This window comes from Protopterus annectens, chromosome 15.part0, assembly GCF_019279795.1.
Source record: "Protopterus annectens isolate FY-2018-M chromosome 15.part0, PAN1.0, whole genome shotgun sequence".
In the NCBI taxonomy this organism is placed as follows: domain Eukaryota; kingdom Metazoa; phylum Chordata; order Ceratodontiformes; family Protopteridae; genus Protopterus; species Protopterus annectens.
This window is the reverse complement of record NC_056749.1, coordinates 624,769,941-624,789,503: the sequence shown is the minus strand read 5'-3', so window position 1 is coordinate 624,789,503 and position 19,563 is coordinate 624,769,941. Positions and strand designations below refer to the sequence as shown.

General features: G+C 39.4%; 1 protein-coding gene across 1 annotated transcript in view; it reads left to right on the top strand.

The window, feature by feature from the left end:
• PLS3 (plastin 3) overlaps window positions 1-19,563 on the top strand; it is a 980,136-nt gene that overhangs the window by 921,144 nt on the left and 39,429 nt on the right. The window contains exon 17 of the mRNA XM_044057459.1: window positions 5,610-5,734. Coding sequence (XP_043913394.1) covers window positions 5,610-5,734 — 125 coding nt within the window. The remainder of the gene's footprint in view (window positions 1-5,609; window positions 5,735-19,563) is intronic.

Here is a 19,563-nt window from a genome sequence, read left to right as displayed (position 1 = left end):
GCTCAAGTCTACAGTTAACACATTTTGTACTGTGCTTGTATTTTTTATTAGTTGTAAATGTCGACCCTCCCGCACCACACTAATTTCCACATCCCACGTTTCACCTGCTTTACTTCAGTAGTCATCTAGGAAAGCTAAAACTCTTACATAAGAGGGATAATGCATCTTTTCTTAAAAAGGGATAATGCATCTTTTCTTAAAAAGGGTTAGCCTAAATTTTATATTCTTTGAGTAACATACGGAGTTATACTTCACCAGTCAGAACATATTTTTTCATCAAAATCCTGTGAGGAGGATGTGTCTGCGCCCATTTGATGCACATTGTGATGTAATGCAATATCTCTGTAAACAAGCTTATTCCTGGACTCCAGCAATATTTTTTAATGGGTGCAGTGTTTCTTTGCTTGAGAAGCAGTGACAGAGGTTCAGTGGGTTGTCTGGTCACCTTTTAAAAAATAAAAAATAAAAAACTCCACTGGAAGATGTCAGCAAAGTTCTTGCGTCCTAGACTGTACTGCTAAAAGGGACCATAGAGCCCATCCAGTTGCAGGAGGAAGGTGTGGAGGGGTTGTATTCCTGACTCCTCCTGGTTTCAGAAGGGCAAATTACTTTCACCAACCCTTTCTGGACCTTAATGACTTCATCCTGCAGGTCCAGTATCTACAGTCTTGGATCATTACTTTGCCTTCATGCCTTTGATCTTTCAGGAAATGTTGATTGCATTATTGGATGTTAAGGATTCCTTTTGACACAGTAAAAACTGGAGACCACATAAGCGACATTTCTGGCTTGCTAGACTGCACTTTCAGTATGAAAGGCTTCCATTTGGGCTTTCTTCTGTGTAGCAGAGTTTTGGCCATGGTGACTAAAGTCTTGGAACTGGAGGACTTCCTAGTTTTCTGTTACATAAATGACTGACTTGTGATGGCTGCATCCAAAAATTCCCTGGAAGAAGCCCTGGTGTGGATCTTTCTGTGGTTGCAGTTTCTAGCATTACTGTAACTTGGAAGAAACTTTTAATTGGAGTGGAGTTGAGCACTGTCCAATACCTGCCAATCTAACCTCTGAAGAGGGCTCAGAAGATGATGGTCTTTAGCCTCCAGAGTGAGGAAGCACTGAGTGGTCTAGACTTAGGATTTCTTTTTGGTCTAATAGTGCCCATGATTTTCATGGTACTTTTTCCATACCAGAGGATGTGGATATTGCTGTGTACTCTTAACATGTCAGTAACTTCAGCAATGCCATACTGTCTTAACCTGTTACCAGTCAGACCTCTGTTGCCAGATCTTGGAGTGGTGGACCATCCCCATCATCCTGTTGGTCAGTCATTTCATCCCAGTGCTGAGCCATTCAGTGCTTTTGACAATTGATGCTGTTAGGATGGTGACCTCCCTTTCCACATGGTAAAGGAATTGTGGACCTTTTTGGAAAGGCTATTCCATATCACTTGGAGCTCACAACTGTGCTTCTGACCTTGAAGGAGATAATCTGCTTTTGGGACCTCAGGTCATCTGAAAAGACACCCAGGCCATCTTGTGATTATCTAAATGGCTGCAGTGTACACTGTTGAATGCACATCTTGCCACCAGTCTGTATTGCTGTTCACTTAAATTGAAAGTCACGTTTGTCAACTTAAGGAAATACCAACCAGCCTATCAAGTCCTGTAGTGTGTGAGCTGTGCTTGTGTGAAGGTAAGTAGAGAGAGATGCTGTAAGCTTCAACATTAGCAGTAGGAGAATATGTGCATGTGTTTGAGGGATTAGGGTTAGATTTAGGGTTAGGGAAAGGGATTGAATTAGTGTGTGTGTGTGTGTGTGTGTGTGTGTGTGTGTGTGTGTGTGTGTGTGTGTGTGTGTGTGTACTTTTTACCATATGCAAGTACATGTATTAGTGCTTCTGGTTTAGGGTTAGATTCAGGGCTAGGTAAGATGATTTGAATGCTATGTATGATGGTTTATGCGCAGTGTGTGTCTGAGTGCCGTATGTAGTGATATTGTGTCATAGGCGGTTACTAGGCTAGCAGAACTAGAGCCTTTACAAACCTAGCCATGTTAATCCCAAGTATCCCCATTTGTTCTTTTTTGGGTAGTTTGCAGAACAAATTGGGTCTGTGATCAACACTAGCTACCCCTGTCCATGACCGACATGGATGTCACCCCAGGGGTGAATTTGCTGTCCTCCATATAATTATCTAGGTTGCATTTCAATAGGATCTGTGAGGAGCTCTGTTTTACGTGAATAAGAAGTCTCCCCCAAAGAAGCAGTAGTCTCCAGGAGACATATCCGTCTCTCCAGCATGTTCTGTTAATGTCGCATGCTATTTTGAGATCCCTAGAGCGAGCGACTCTTATGATGATTTTCTTGTGGATGTGCAGCATTTCCATTTGGGCAGGGTTGGAGTGTGCCCTTTTTGGAGGAAGGTCTATGATAAGGCAATGTGTAGGGGTTGGGATTAAGAGACTTGGAAGCCTTTTGGGTTAGCACACGAGTAAGGTGATTTGGGGGAATGAACCCCCCCCCCCCTTTGCATGCTTAACTAGTTTGCTTACCCTGACCTTGGAACTGCCTTTAACCCCAACTCTGTACATCACCTTACCAAAAATCCTTTCTTTAGACAAATTTTCTGAAGGTGTTTTTGGGAGAGAGGTTGGAGGAGACTATCTCAAGAAGAGAACTTTTTTTTCAGTCTTGGTTTTGATTTTTTTTTTCAATATCTGTGTATTTTGACATGCTGAAATTTATGTAAAATGTATCAGTATTTCTGCAGCTCAGTTTAAAATTAATCTAAATAACCAAGGGGGAAAGGAGTGCTCATCTAGTACTGGACAATAAACAAGGGTTTCCTTATCCCAGTTCACATCCCAGGGTATATAAATGAGCTAGTGAATTTTCTTAGTTGGGTTTCCAGTTCTCTTTTGGACATAGCGATTCAGAGGAAAGTCTTCATTCAGGATCTTTTTGAAGCAGGACTCTTGAGAGAATAGCCTGTTTCAGTCAACAGAGTATTCTCCCAGTCACAGTTCGAGTATCCTGTGTGCTTTTATGCCTTTTCCTCCTGTTTCTGTCCTCAACAGAAAAATCAGGAGATCTGCTCATGATACCTTGTGGTGGGAGGCATCTGACAATGTCCTTAATTCCTGGCTCCTGATGTTAGGCAAGCCTGTTATAACAGCAGACCTGTTTTCATCATGGCTGCTGAACCTGCAATGTTTAATTGAGCTTCCATTAATGCTGAAGTGTGGTGCAATCACATTTTGGACTTCGAAGATATACTATGTTGGGTTCTTTATTTTTAGTGGGTTCAGTATTTGAAAGTGAGAGCTTTACCAAAAGAAGCAGAAGTGCAAAACTAGTTTAAGGATGACAGAAACATTGTTACTATTTTTGTTGCTGTAAGGTACTGATAGTGGTGGCGTATCTCAGTTATGTCATCTGAGGATTTGTTTTTAATGTAATGCATTCTTACTTTCTGTATTTAATGATGTTTGATTTATAGTCTGTTTCGTTGCAAGCCTGTTTTGTAGTAGGCTACTTTGTTCTCTTTTGAGGTAAAAAAAAAATTGTTTACATAGTGAAGACTATATGGAATATAGAAAACAAATTAGATGAAGTTATCCAGGGTGTTTGCCCTCACCTAGTGGTATCATTACGGTGAAGTTAAGGTTTTGCCCCCACCAAAGTACTTTTGCTATTTTTGATCATATGTTTCTATATTTCTTATGGTATAGGAATTCATAAGTACTGGGGGTTCATTATTTTAAATTTTCTCTCTTGCATTGTTCGTGATTATCCAAGTTTTGTATTTTCTTATGTAAATCCAGTGTGGACCTTCTTATTCCACTGTGCTTGCTAATAATGGGGTTTTGGATGTTACTGAAGCAGTTAGGAAGCCTTTCACTTGGCAGACTTGTGCTGACTGCTTTGCTCAGACTGACAATCTTTTCAATCCTTGTTGATGTACCCCCTCTTTTGCTCAGTCTGCAAGTAATTCTCATGCATCTGAAACTTGGGACTTATTCCATAGTCACGGTGGGTAGATGTGTGTGTGTGTCCTATGAATGATCAAAACATAAATGCTTATATATACACACACACACACACACACACACACACACACACACACACACAATTTCCTCAATCACAACTGATCCAAGGACACAACTTGGTAACTGCTAAACTCATTTACTGAAAAGTGTTTTTGGGCAGCCCCCCCCCCCCCCCCAATATCATCAGTGCCCTTACTTGAATAACAGCTCTGTGATCTCACAGCAGTGGGTAAAGCACACAAAGCTACTGCACCGTGACCTTGCTGTGCTTATATGACCTATGAGAAAGTGAAAATTTGAATAGATGTAATTAGGCAGTTTGAACCCAATTAAAATGCTATCACTCGCAAGTGTGGAAGCCACATTTATCTCTGCAGAATGACCTTGTGGGGGAAAAAGCTTCTGGACCACTCCAAAACTGATGAAACCCCTAATTTCTGTGGAATTTGAAGCCATCTTTTCTTTTTCTGTTCTTAACATGTAGGGCAGGAATGTATTTTTCCAACTCTTATGGATAAGTGATTCTTTCTTAGTGGCTGCTATTGGTGTTCTCTGTAAGTATAAATTATTGGTTTTAAAACTGTGGTGACAAATCTACTTTTTCTTGACTTGCCATGAGGATGATCCATAGTTCCAGGAGGATGATCCATAGTTCCTATGAGGGGAATGAAGTGGAGGTCTCTAGGGATAAGGTGCAGTCAAGCAGCAGGCTCATCACATTATAGTGTGCAGTGACCAGGTGTGTGGAGGTCTCTGAGCAAGGGACTTTTTTGAGGGGGGTGCCACATTGTGGTGAAATGCAACTTATCCTGTGGCCATCAAGAAGAGACAGCTGATGATAGCGGAATAACTCATTGTTTACTTTTGATAGTTTTGTTTTCCTAAAGTTGATAGGAAGATAAGTTGTATGCCTGCAAAAATGAAATATTTTCACACAATGTGAATTATTGCAGATGAATTGTCTGCAGTAGTACTAGGTATATTTTTAAAGCCTTTTGATGATAATTAAGGGTGCCTTTTAGTAGAAGGGTCCATAAAAAAATGAAATTCATGCTGAAATAATTCTGTTTCTAGAATTTTTCTTTATTTGGCATCTTATTTGCTTCACAATCATGATGTTTGCTTTGATCATTCATTCATTCTGAAATAATTTTCTTAATCTAATTGTCACTGGGGAGCTCAAATTTCTCCCAACAAAAGGCAATGAAACTAATCATGAACGGGCTGCCAACCCTTTACAAGATGCACACACGTGCATTTACACACACACACACACACACACACACACACACACACACACACACACAGCAGCCGCCGCATACAGATCTGGTAGTGTAGGTTTGAGTGCATAGACTATACAAGCCTGTAGTTCTACAGGTAATGAAAACAAAACAAATGGCTTTGTCACTGAAATATACCAGTTAAGTTGCTGGAACATACCATATAAATTTGTAGATGCCAGAATTGTTTAAAATGTTCCATTTTGTTTGTTCATGTTTTAATCTCATGATTTATTATAGTCTGCTACCAGGAAATGTAACTTCTTTTTAAACTTTTCTTAGGACAAGACAATCAGTACAAGTTTAGTGGTTGTGGATTTAATTGATTGCATCCAGCCAGGTTCCATTAACTATGATCTTGTAAAGACGGGCACCCTTACAGAAGAGGACAAACTTGAAAATGCCAAGTAAGTTCTGTAAATAACATGGGTACAATATTTGTGATGTGACATTTCATCATCATAGTACTGTAGATTGATACTGTATACAATTGTAAAAATATGCTTCTTTGTTAGCAATTAGAGCCCTCCTTTCATTCCCTACTCTGATATTAAACGTATACATACAAATTCATACTAACATTCTATTTTCTGAAAATAAGTTTCTAATGATGCAGTGCAGCAGATGCCATAAATATTTTAATGGCAAACATCTAACACTTCAGAAATTGCCCTGGAGTTGAATGTTAAATATTTATAGCATACCATCATACTTTTGGCATTGCAGCTTTTTGGAACAGATGTTAGTCTAAACTGCCAGAGTATACTTTTTAATAGGGATTGTAGAAGGAACTTTATTAAAAAAAAAAAAAGGAAGGAACAGCATTCTGGCAGTAATCACTTTCCTTGACTGCCACACACAGCAGTAATCTGCAGAGTAGTGTAGTACTGGAGGGAATGGTATACTTAGGTCATGTTTTATGCAAGTGGAGTCAACTGCTTGGACTCAGTTATATTAGAGTACTGGTCAAAGTATGATGGCTTGAATGTTTGCCTACAGCATGGCATATAATGAATCTTTTTAAGAAAAAAACGAGGTTCAAACAATAGATAGACATGATTGTGAGGGAATCCTGTCAGTTGGCCATGCAGTAGTGAAATGCTGTTAAAGGCAAGTTGATATTGCCATGAAGAAGGGTGTTTTTTTTTCTGCAGCTGGAGCACCTTGCAGTGTAGATTGGATAGGGAGACTGTCACAGCTGTTCATTGGCACAAATGTTAGAGAGGTGTTTACTAGTCATATGTACAGGTGCGTAGAGTGACATGTATAAGCGTAAAAGCATCATCCACTTACTGGTTTAGGGCAGGTCCCCCCCCCCCCCCCAGTTGCTGTTCCCTTGCATGAAAACAAAACCTGATTTTCTTTAGTGTGTAATGTCCCCTTCTTCAGCCCTGAACAAATGCATCAGTTGTGAAGGAGATTAGGGTCAGTGATGGAGATGAGGGTCAAAAAAATAATTCAGATTCAAGGCTAGGATGGGTACTGTGGTGTTCATGTGTGAAGTATGCAAGCAATCGAAGGATGCTGATGGGGTTTTTATTACTGCAGATAGTGGATAAAACATCTGAAACTGGCAGTGAAATCATTCATATGCACCTTTGCAGACAAATTAATAGGATGGAAATAATTTAGAGGACAAATAAAATGTGTTTAGGTCTCTACTAGAAAGGATTCTTGCAAGATGATTGCACACTGAATAACAGCTTATTTTCAGCTCTTCCAGTGTGAAAATAAATTTCAGGAAAAGAGTGCCAGTGAATTTGCCTTTTTTGGGTAAATTTCAGTAACTGCCTTGTAAATGCATTGCCTGGATGCCAGCACCCCCCCCCCCCCCCCCCGAGAATCTGAAAGAAAATCATTCACAAAATGTGAGGAGAGAGCACTGGCTGGTAAGTATTCTGCAGTTGTTAAGCAAAAAGAAGTTCAAGTTCCAACTTTGGTGTTTGACTTCCAGTAATGTAAAAGAAAAAAATAAGTTGAATGTGCACATAACTGATTAAAGTAAATGAAACACTGGATGAGTATATTTATGAAATTATTTGGTATGGAAGATTGAATTCAGTAGTACGAGTATGGAGAAAATTTACATATTCTGCAAGGTACAAAAGCTGGCTAGGCTAAATACTTCATAGGAGCATGTGCATTTAATTGAAACTTGCGAAACACGTCCAATAACTATTTCAGATCATGTGCCAGTAACTAAAATAAAAATGCAGGGTAGTAAAATGAGACACTGGCACTTTCCAATCTATTTGTTGAAAAGAGAGGAATGTAAGGAATGGATAGTGGAAATTATTTGGGAGTTATCAGAGAAGATAGAAATTTCTTATGAAAATATAGCTTGGGTTGGATAAAATTGAAGTGGAGTTTAAAAACAGAGTGTAAATAAGAGAAATGGTTAAGAAGTAACTAGAATTATTTATAGGTACTGACAAAGGATAAATATTGCAGAATGGGGGAATCCCACAGAATGAGAAGAGGCGCTATTGCAGAGTGCTAAAGGGAAAATAAGGGACTTATCCCAGTGATATGCATGAGTTTAGAAAGATTGCTGTTAAATAACTGTTTTGATAACTCCATAGCACAAACAGTTTTAGCACAACGGCTCAGGAAACATAAAGTAGAAAGGGTTGTTGCCAAGCTTAGGGAGCCTATGACAAGGAAAATAACCAGAGATCCTGTAAAGGTATTAGAAATATTTTGGAAATTTTATGAAAATCGCTATAAAGCAGGCAGATGTAGAAATCAAGAAAAAGTGCAAAGAGAAATGTTAATGGAAGAAGTAAATATGTCCGTGTTAGAGGTTGTTAGAGGTAGATGAGGCTCAATCACTAACAAGATAGGATGAGAATGGTTAAACATCACCATTTTATCACATTTATAGAAAGGTCCTCAGGAGTAGATGGCATTCCTGTGGAAGTTAGGAGGGAAGAAAGTAGTAATGATCTGGAAGGTTTAGTTTAACAGATTTTACAAGTAGGCAAAGCACCAGTATCCTGGAAGACAGCAGTGGTTATTGGAATATCTAAAAATGGAAAGGACCCATCAGATACAGCTTCATATAGGTCCATTTCAATTCTAAACCATGATTATAAAGTTTGTCAATAATGACTTTAAGAATGGCAAAGGTGATCCAAAAATTTATAGATATAGATCAGTGTGGTTTTGTGGAGGGGAGGCAGACATTTGACAACATTAGTAGAACAATGATGATCCATAGGGAAGCAGAATGTAAGAAAATACCACTGATGTTGGTGGGTCTTGATTGCAGAGAAAGCATTCAACAGAGTAAACTGGGATTTAGAGAAGAGCAATGGAAGCATTTGCATTGCTTGATAAAATAAGGTTGATTTAGGAGAATATATGAGGGAGTGGAGGCAAAAGTTATTGTGGGAGAATTCCTCTCGGATAAGTTATGTTTGAGCAGAGGAATCGGCAGATGTATCTTCTTTCCCCTTTATTTGTATTATATTTAGATTTAATGGCAAAGAAAATAAGGGATTCAAAAATTCAACAATATAATTGGTATGGTAACGACAAATGTTTGCCTTGTTTGCAGATATTTTATCCTTGATAAAACTAGAAAAGGATATTTCAATGTTGGGAAACATTGCGAGACAGTTTCAAGTCTTTTCAGGATGCAAAATTAATGAAGATATAACAAGGGTAATAGCTGTAATGTGCCCACACACAAATTGTGTCAGCAATACCCATGTTTATGGGGACATGATAAAATGAAATGCTTAAGAGTATGGATTCAAAAAGAATTTGGTTATGGCATCTAAGGATATGTGGGAAGAGACTAAACAAAAACTATAAAAACTGAAAAATTGAAAGCCCTGTTTTATGGAAATGGATAGCAAGGTACAAGCAGTGAGTATGTTTAAATACCTTTAGTTTTATACACCGGTCAAGCATATGTTTATCAACAAGAGAAAGAAGTTCTGGACAGCAATTAATAGAGTTGCAAGCTTTGTCTGGGAAGGGAAGAGGACAAGAGTCAAGTGGAATAAGCTGATCCTTCCAAAAAGAATAAGGTGGTTTTGGATTAATTGATTTGAAGCACAAGCAGAAAGCTATAATTCAAAATGGAAATGGATAATGGTGAAACAGGGGAAATAAGGAGAGACTGGGATTTTGGATGCAGATCCTAAGGAGAATAACAATAACCTTACAGAATATTATATTCATAAAGTAGCAAAGTATTTTAAGAACTAATCCAACACAAGGGTGGAGAAATGAAAGCCTGTCAATAGGGATGACTGCAATTAAGGGTACAGAGAATATGCAATAGGGGGCTGGAATTTACTGGAGAAAAGTGGCAAAGGAGACAAAGTATTGGGAGCAAATTAGAGAGAGAAAGGTAATAGAATGGGAAGAGGCCAAAAATTGATTTGGACTGCTAGAGATTGCCTTCCCTATGTAATAAAATGGGAAGAGGCCAAGAATTGATTTGGACTGCAAGGGATTGCTTTCCCTATCGAGGATTGATATCAAAGTATAGGCAAAGAGAACAAAATAAGGGGATCCTAAGTGAAAGACCATCACTAGTAGAGCTTTTAGTACAATCAAGAGTGGAAGCTGTTGTTAAAAAAGGGATAATTGGTAAGGTATATAAAACATCACATAACTATAGGAATCAATCAGAGGAGGTTAGAAAGCATTGGGAAGAGAGACTGGATAAGCAAATCCCAGAGAAATGATGGAGGATGTATGTATGGCTTCCAGATGTGCAACAAAGTCTAGAAGATTTAGGATCTTTGAAAGTGTTTGTATAGGTATTCTTATACCCCAAGCAGATTCCAAAGAATTTTTTTCCCCATGAAGCTTGCAAATGTTGGAGGTGTGATGGGGAAGAAAGAGGCAATTGGGACCATATTTTTTGGGAGTGTAATGAGGTGGCAGACATTAAAGATCCCCTGCAGATTACTCAAATACTAGTTGAGCAAATTGGTGTAACCAAGGAAACTTTTTTTTGAGCTGTGATACAGAATCTGAATTACCTAGACATAGTAAGGACTTGTTGAGTTTAATTCTGTTGGCTGCCAAAGAAGCAATTAGCAATTACTAAAAAATGGAAAATTGAAGTCTAAACCAGCTATACTCGAAGTAGTAAATATAGTAAGAAAAAATAACTGGAAGTGGCATCTTTAGAAAATGGTAGGAGAAAATTATAGAAAATATGGGAATTGAGAAAACAATACATGCAGAATAATGTTTGGGAGGAGGAATGAGGTTTAAGGAAAGGCGGGATATAAATGAGCATTGTAATGTTTCACTGGATATATTATAAATGATGTGTAATATTTGCAACTGAAAATATCAATATGGTATGGCTTGTTTTCATTTATATAAATTTAAATTGCCTATGTCATAACTGATAATGTAGTAGAGGTTTTATACCAGAAACAGTTTGAGGAAAAGCCAAAGGAAGTTTGTATGTGAGCATTCTAGAGAATACAGGGAAAACAGTATTCACAATTGTCAAAAAAACTAGAAAGCTTAGCCAGTCAGTTTGAGAATTTTTTTTTTCTGGACAAGAGCATTGCCTTCTATCAAATTTCTGTATGATAAACTGAGCAAATAGACAAAGTGTAAATTTGTTCTATAAAAGTTGAGTACCTTTCTGGTGATGGCATTGTCTGTCTTATTGGTCTCTCTCCCTCTAGATGTCATGGTCATACTATAGCTTAAGGACTCAGATACACACTGGATGTGCATGCATTGGAACAAGTTAATTCAGAGTATTAGTAACAGCATGGTTATAAACTGTCACTATCACCTCAGAACCATCTGCATCCGTCCTGTAGGCAATGGGTGAAATGTACCAAAAACTACATTTTGCAATATTTAAATTCCAGTACGTTATCAGCTCAAGTTTAGATAACACAACGAGGGGAGCTCTACAAGGAAATGGGCCAAATGGTGGTTTGACCAAGAGGCTAGTTCCAGCAACAAGTTTAATGTATCCACACACAGATGAAATATTAGTTCAAGTGATGACATCTCTATGGTTAGCAGTGGTAATAACCTGGACAGACCAGAGACCCTTCATAATGAGAGAAAGTCCTTAGTGCCACTGATTTGTGTTTGACCCAAATGTTGAAAATGTCATGAGTTAACCAGTTGTGGTATATTTTTATGGAGTCTGAGAAACTTATAGAATTATTTTAGAAAAGGCATCACACCAGTGGTTACTTTTGTATTTGATGAGAAACCAGTTTGCTCCTGCTTCCAAAACATACTTGGGGGAGAAGTTTGTAATAATCTGTCAGTGTGAGTCCAACATAGAGAGACTTTCCCCCAGTCTTACTTAACTTAAGCCGCTGAACAGCAAAGAAGCCAAATCTAGAATGTGACCAGTTCTCCATTATAACTTATTACAGTATAATGATGCCTCCAGGTATTTCTGCAGGTACCTCCCAGTGACACCTCTAGGCATCTTATATAGCCTATTCATGTTTGCATTAATAATTTCAAACCAGTTTACATGCAAACTATTGAAAATTTTCATCTTAAAACTTACACAGTTGACACAACTGCACTGATATTTGATCTGTCTAGTGCTGCTTCAGAGATTAATTGTCCATGTACTGTTTTTTTAAATTAACAATCAACTTGGACATAACTGCTTAGTTTCTTGTGAAAGCTTGTTGGGACAAAAAATGCTAAAGACAGTGTGTGTGTAGCTTGAGTGGTTACTGAGATATTATAGCAGTAACCCACGCCCGGGTGTGGGTAATGCTGGGTTTACCCATGGATTTACCCATGGTTGGTGTGGTTTGGTCACAAGGGCGAAGCCCGAGTGGCCAAACAAAGACAACCGTGGGTAAATCCAGCATTACCCACACCCAGAAGGGGGTTATTGTTATTATACAATGACATTATTTAAGAAAAAAAATAATTACTTTTCTGAAATAATGGCATTGTATTATGCCTCCTTGCTGCCCTTCCACAGCTGTCTGGTATTGTGGTGCGGCAGTTCTGATGTACTGCGCATGCGTATGCTTACACAGTACGTCAGAGCTGTGGGCGGAAGCAATGGAGAAAGCAAGATCTCCGTTGCTTTTTACAAACTGTCTCACTATGCTAAAGGTGTTTAACATAGCGACTCTGCTTTAAAAAAAGCAACGGAGAATCTCCGTTGCTTTTTTTAAAGCTATCTCGCTATGTTAAACCCATGTAACATAGCGAGACAGTTTTGAAAAAAACAGAGAAAGCAAGATCTCCGTTGCTTCTTACAAAGTATCTCGCTATGTTAAAGGAGTTTAACATAGCGAGACAGCTTTAAAAAAGCAATGGAGATAGGAAGATCTCAGTTACTTTTTTTAAAGCTGTCTCGTTATGTTAAACTCGTTTAACATAGCGAGACAGTGTGTAAAAAGTAACTGAGATCTTGCATTCTCCATTGCTGTAAAAATAAGTTATACTAATGGGAAAAGTCTGGCTGACCGGAGCTTTTTCCATTACTATAACTCTGATTTACAATCTGCACGCTGACCAATCAGCATGCAAGTTTTGGAATATTAATGGGGGGGTCGTATAATGTAATTTGTTTACTATGTGTTATGACTTATAAAACTCTGTTTAACATGTAGAATCTAATGAACGCTACCACTTTTAATATTTGTTTTAGTTAAACGGTTTGCCATTTACATTTCTTTAGTAACGCTTATGGCTCCTGAGATATAAACATTTATTTGAGCTGTGAGGTCATAACTTGATTTTGTAACAAAAAATCAGGATGCAGTCATTGGGAGTAGAGTACAAATTTCCAGAGCTCCACTGAACTGAATGAGATGGTTAGCTTCAGTGTCAGATAGAAAATAACAGCATTCTTAATCTTAGCATATGATTTGTACAACATATTTGTGATACTGGTCATTGTATATGCCTTCTTGTATTTTTTTTGATAAATAGTGCTAGTTTTTTTTTTTTACATGCCAACTTTCCATAAATAACAAACAAGATACTGCTGTCTTAAAGCGGATGGCCATCAATCCCTGCAATAGCCTTAATGAAAATCTGTGATGAAAGTCTAATTTTTAACCAGAGGCATAGTTAGTGTGGTGTGATGGAGGCAGTCACCTTGGGCACAAAATTTTAGTGGCACTGTTGGCTGATGCCAATAGGTCCTTAATGTATTACCAACATTTAGAATTGAAAGCTGGCATTACATTTGCAGTCAGGAATGAAGTGCTTTATTGCTCGTGTGGTCTAAACTGTAGGAAGCCACTTGCTGTAAATTAACTAAGCAGTTTGCTACAGTTTAAATGAAAAGGAGAAACAGCGGACCCAGAGTACAAGAAGATTTTTTTTTCATGAGTACAAGAGGACATTTTTTTGAGGGTAGTGTCAAATCATGCAATGATACAGGATGCAAGAATTACTACTACATATGGCTATGGTTTTAATATTTAATGCCTGTGGTTGCTAGGCCAGAGCCTTTAGATGGTCATCACAAAAAGGATGAGTTAAAGGGAAAGGTCAGGTCAGATTATCCTGAAACAAAACTTACCTAGGATTCCTCAACATGTTCTGCTCCCAGAAGTGCCATATCTGGTCAAAATACTTCAACTTCACTTGTTAATTGCCTTGCTAAGACCTATTTCCAGCATTTCTTCTGTTAATCCAGATAGAGCTGGGAGTACGTCACCCATACCTAATGTAGACATTAGGAAAATCTCTGTGCCTTGCAGAACCTCTTGTACCCTGTATTTCCAATCCTGACAGTGCATCTGTTATTTAATGTCTGAGGATTCTCCTGAAGCTGGGACAGTTAGACCCCTTTGCCTTGTTTACCTTTTTCTGCCCCTTCCTCAAGGTTCTGTTCTCTGGACCTACCAGCTCTGGTCCCTATGTAAAACATCACTGAACTCAGACCTTGATGTCAGTGGCATTTCAAATTTCACTGTTTGGGCTGCAGTCTTTCAAGGTTGGTGACGTACTCAATACAGATGTCAAAGGGAACCTTCCACCTCTTGGTTGGGGCTCAGGTTCTCTGTACTAACTATAATCTTGTTGGAGCCACCCTTGCTTTTGTTAGGGTCAGCATTTCAGTCTGTCAGTGTTCTCAATACTAATTGCAGGGTCTACTGGCGTTTCAGTCTTATTGTTCAGTATCCAACTTTTCAGTGCCAGTGTTGGCCACAGTGGGTTTTGGGCCTTGAACATTTGCAGACTATCAGCCTCAGTATCTGTGATAGAATTGACCTTGGTGTCTGATGTGCAAGCTCATCTGCATGTACTGCCATCAACACTTGTTACCTGTTAAGCCTTGGGAAGATTCAGTCATCTGTTTCATGTCTCAGCACTTCACCATATTTCTGTCCAGGGAAGAAGGTGGGAGAGACAGCAGGATACCCTACTTTCCTCCAAGACTGGGATGACTTAATCTTCCCTCGGTAGTATTCCGCTTTGAACTTGGATGTAGATGAGGCAGAAGCTTTCTCTCCACCTCCCTGATGGCCCCAAGTTTTGGAGTTGAGACAGGAGGATGACGACATGACCTACTGACCCCATTACTACTCCATGGTGCATCACACATGAGGCCTTCTGATTGTCCCCAGCATTATTTTTGTGTGGTTCCCCCACCTGACAGAATAATGTGACTGGTAGATAAAATCTACAGAGGAAAAAAAACTGGATGACAGTGTCTGTTCCAAAGAGTCTGACAAGATTCTAGTCTCATATTCCCCATAATGACATAATTGGTTGCAGTGGCTGCCCTTAAAGCTTCACCACTGCAGACCAACTGAGTTAATCTACACAGTAAAGAGTTGCACACTTGGGCAGGCTAGAGAAGTGGATTTATGTCTTCAACATTCTCCATCAGGGCCGCGTGTGCTTCATCTCCAGAAATCTGGCTTATAAAATGGGCAAGTCTCTGGAAAGTTTATTAAGCCAGGACTTGAAACTGTTGTCCCAGAAATAAACTATGTCATTTATAGCCAACCTTATGTGCTTAGCTCATAACTCTGACTGGTGAGGCCAGAGCAGCAGGTGTACGATTAGCATTACTCCATCAACCCAGTTGTGCCTGACAGATTTTGCCAGCTGTGCAAAGGCAGCCTTTGTGAATGCCCCTTTCAGCAGGTTCTTAGTCTTTAGCCCATTTGTGAAAGTCATCTGTGAGAAAAAGGTAGACTCAATGCTGTTGGGGTTATTTGAAAGTACTCCATACTTGTTCTGTTAGAGCAGCAAGGAGTATGAGTCAGCTTTGCTTTAATCATGGCCAACAACAAGGAAAGAACAGAGATTCAAGGAAGCGTTGATGGGGCCACATCAAACTGGTTGCCATCCGAAATGCAGTAACAATCAGCAGAGTAACCAGAGGTGCTTTGACTCATCTTAAAAGGAAAAGCATTGTGATTTCCGAGACCTTACCTGACTGTCCTACTCATGAGATGGTCAGGGATTTGTTTGTCCTTCCTGTTGTCTGAGTAGATGGCCATCATACAGGACAAATGGGTCCAGGACACTAGTATCCAGTTTACTATCAAAAGGGCGACTGAACTTTGATCAAATTACATAAGTCCGAACTCCCAGTTCAACATTAGGAAACAATGAAAAGAAAAATATTGAAATGCACAACAGCGAATGCATTATAGCATTCGCTGTTGTGAATTTCAACATTTTAATGCAGATCGCACTATAGTGGGGATCAGGAAATGTACAGTTTCCCTCACTGTGGTGCAGTCCCTGAGTTTGTATATGTAAGTAGTGGGGGGTGCAGGGGGGCTTGCCCCCTGCAAAAACATTCTGCTCTGTGTTGCAGGGGGGATGCAGGTCCCTATATGGGGGTGCTTACCCCCCCCCCCCACAAAAACGTTCTTTGCTGTGTGTTGCAGAGTAGTACAACTTGTGGACGTGTGGAAACTGTTCGAAATATGTCAAATTCAACTTTCTCCACTTCTGCATTTGACGTTTGTGACTGTCATTTTTGTTTTTTTTTCACTGATTTGGTTCATTCTAATAACTCGCACAAGGTGCGATCGGACAAATGGTAGTAAACCTTAGTTATCCATAGGCTATATCTGATCGTCTTCCATATACATTGTAGACATACACACACAGAGACGCACATTACAAGATTTCCTTCCAGATCAACAAAGTGCAGTAAGAGAAGTATCGAACCTTCAAAAATGAACCATCCTTAAGGTAACACCAGATTAGAAAGGGCTTTCTTATTGCTCAAGATTCTTTTTAGTTCCAAAGAAATCCAGTGACAGTGTCTTCAAGTCAGTCAGAGAAGCCTCAGTAATTTAATTCCTAAGAAGGCCTTTCTTGTGCCTGTGGTGCAGTCCATCCTTCCTCGTCAGTCTGAAGATTAGATGTGCTATTTGGACCTCCAGGACATCTGTCTACCCATCAAATTTGAAAAGGGATTTGAGGACATTTCTGTAATTCAAGGTAGGAACCAAGTTCTCTGCACTTCCATTTGGGCTCACCTCAGACCCCACAGGGTTCACCAAATGCATGTCCATGTTTGCAGCAAACTAGAGACTACAAGGTGACCTGGATGAAGGACTCCTAGCTGAACACTGGAGAGTCTGGTATCAGCTAAGGAGTCTCTTCTCTGTCTCTGCATTTCATGAGATCTACACAGAACACAGTGAAGTCCCACATCCACACACAAGGCTTTTCTACTTTAAGATCTGATTTAGCCATAGCAGAACAAGTTCCAGTTCTTCAGATACTAGCTATTGTAGTTTCAGTGCCTTAAAGCCCTAGTCCTTATGTTGCAACAATCAAAATGGCACCAAATGCAAAGTTTTATGTGAGGGTTTAAAAGTTCAGTGTAGTAAACCTTCAGATCCCATGTCCCTACTAAACAGAATTTCCAGAACCTGCAATGAACATCAGAGTTGACTGAGGTACAAACAACCTGCCTCTGGATGTATGATTTCATGTCTCTCACTATAGCTGTGGCTGTTATTTCGAATGGGGGGGGGGGTTAAAGGTAGGCACTCAAGGTGTGTGGTCTCAGATGAAAGCCAGTATATGTATATCAGTATTATGGAGGTGAGGATGGTTCTCCTGTCTCTTCAGACCTTTAAAAATTACTTCCATTATAATGAAATAGCCATGTACACTTAAGATATAGCTGGAGTCTGGTGCTTGAACAAGAAAACTGGGATCGACTCCTACCACCTTTGCCACTAAGACATGTCATTATGGGGATAGGCGTTGTCTATGATTTGCCTTCTGGTAGCAAATCCTATCCAGGAAGAAGCTTTTGGTAGATCATCAGCTCATTGTCTGTCTCCTGATGCCACATGAGTAGTTTGTTAGCCAGTCTCTAACATGTAAGCTTGTCTTTTCGTGGGGAAGTTCTGCTACTACCTGTTTACATCTCTAACCATTGCCAAATGCAGTAACTTCTTTTCCCTTATTCATCCCTTAGGAGCATGTTCCTGAGATTAGTCTCTTTTTTTTTTCAGAAATGACAACTGGGTTTACTCTGCTTTTTCTGATGGTCTCAGATGCTTGACATGACCTTTACTGAATCTGGTTTGTGACCCATGTCTGGAGTGGTAGGAACTTTTGCGATTTAGTGACTTGTGATGTTACTACCAGGTTTTGTACAGATAATGTGTCAAGCAATTAATAGACACCTATTTTTCCTTCCTTTTCCCTGAGCCCCACATTTCTACTGAAGGCCAAAACTGATCAGAGCCAAGGTAATTATTTTATTTCTATATCAGCCTTGGCAGAACTGGTAGCCCACTGCTTTGACTTCAGCTTATGAGGAAGCCTCTGGGTCTGAGGCCTTTCAAAAACCTTCCTCATCCAACCTTCCAGCCAGCCTCACCTAGTTTTCACTTCTTTTGGCTAACTGCATTTTTACTTCACTTTTTAATGATGAATCTTAAACCTTCTTAACCTGACTGATGGTCCAAACTGTATGTTCTTCCCAGATGCTGAACAATAGGAAAGCCTGTAAGAGAATGTGGACATGCATTTCCTTATAGGCTGCAGTATGTTGCTTGGTTCCTTTTATTGCATCTGTTCCTTCACTTCTTGAATTTTTGCCAATTTGATTCCAGCTTATTATGCTTTGCCATTAAGGTTCATTTGGCTACCTCATGCACCATGGGATCTGTGTTTAATGTTGAAAAAGTTAGTTTAGTTGAATCAGCAGCTACAGTTGAGTTGAACTTTGGCTCTTGTAAAATTCTTCCTGATGGATGTTCTGTCAGAATTTAAGTTGCAAGCTTTGTGTCAATCCTCCATGCTAGAGTCTGCATAAAGGTAGCATGTCCTTGAAAGCAAACCTATCCTTCATGCCTAAGATGGCTATTGAAACTAAATCTGTCTTCTCCGCTAGGTATCTTAACACCGGTGGCATTGCTCAGAAGGCAGCTTAGGTTTTACTTGAGTAGAACTGTCAAAAATAATTTTCAGTTATTTATCTTATTCAAAAAGAAATTGGGCTGAAAGTGTAAAACATCACCCTGATAATTTGGTAGTCTATGAATCGTCTTTTGCTGCATGATACATTGCAAGCCTTTGGCTAGAGCTCACGCTACCAAGGCAGTATGGTCTCGAGCTTTGTTCCGAAATGTGTCTCTAACTGATGTATGTATGGCAGGTACATGGACTAATTTTTATCTTTTTACAAGACACTGTAAGCTGGGTATTATCTGCAGGGGTAGGTCAACCTTTGGAGCCACACTTTCTGGGGTACGTTTCCAAGATGATGGGCTTGAGGTTCTGTCATTCTGGTTAAGATGGTACTTCCAGTTTCAGATACAAAGATTATGTACTTACTGTAATGGTTGGACTGGGTGGGGAGTTTAATTTTCATCTTCATCTGAATATGTACCCATCCACCTTCTCCCTTGCCTTGGTCTTGATGGACTCTGGAAGGCTGGTTTGGGTACATTGAGGGTTGTGATATCTCTTCATACATTTTCTGCTGTTGCTGTGTGTTAACGTGTGGTAATTGAAATTTGAATATAGTCCAGCTTCACACAGGCTTGTTGGTCAAGGTGAGGGCCCAGTAGCATGTAAGGTCTTAAATGCTGAATTGTCTAAATCCTTCTGGCCTTTAGTTCTACTGGTTGATGAAGATGGAAGAGCAGGAGGTACGCAACTTTCATATTTTGTAGTTCTAACTTGTAAACTAAGCTAACATCGCCACATATCTTACTGCCTAAGATAGTCAATTAGATCTGTCTGTACTGCCCATATTGATATGTATAAAGACTCCTTATTATAGCATTAGTTTTAT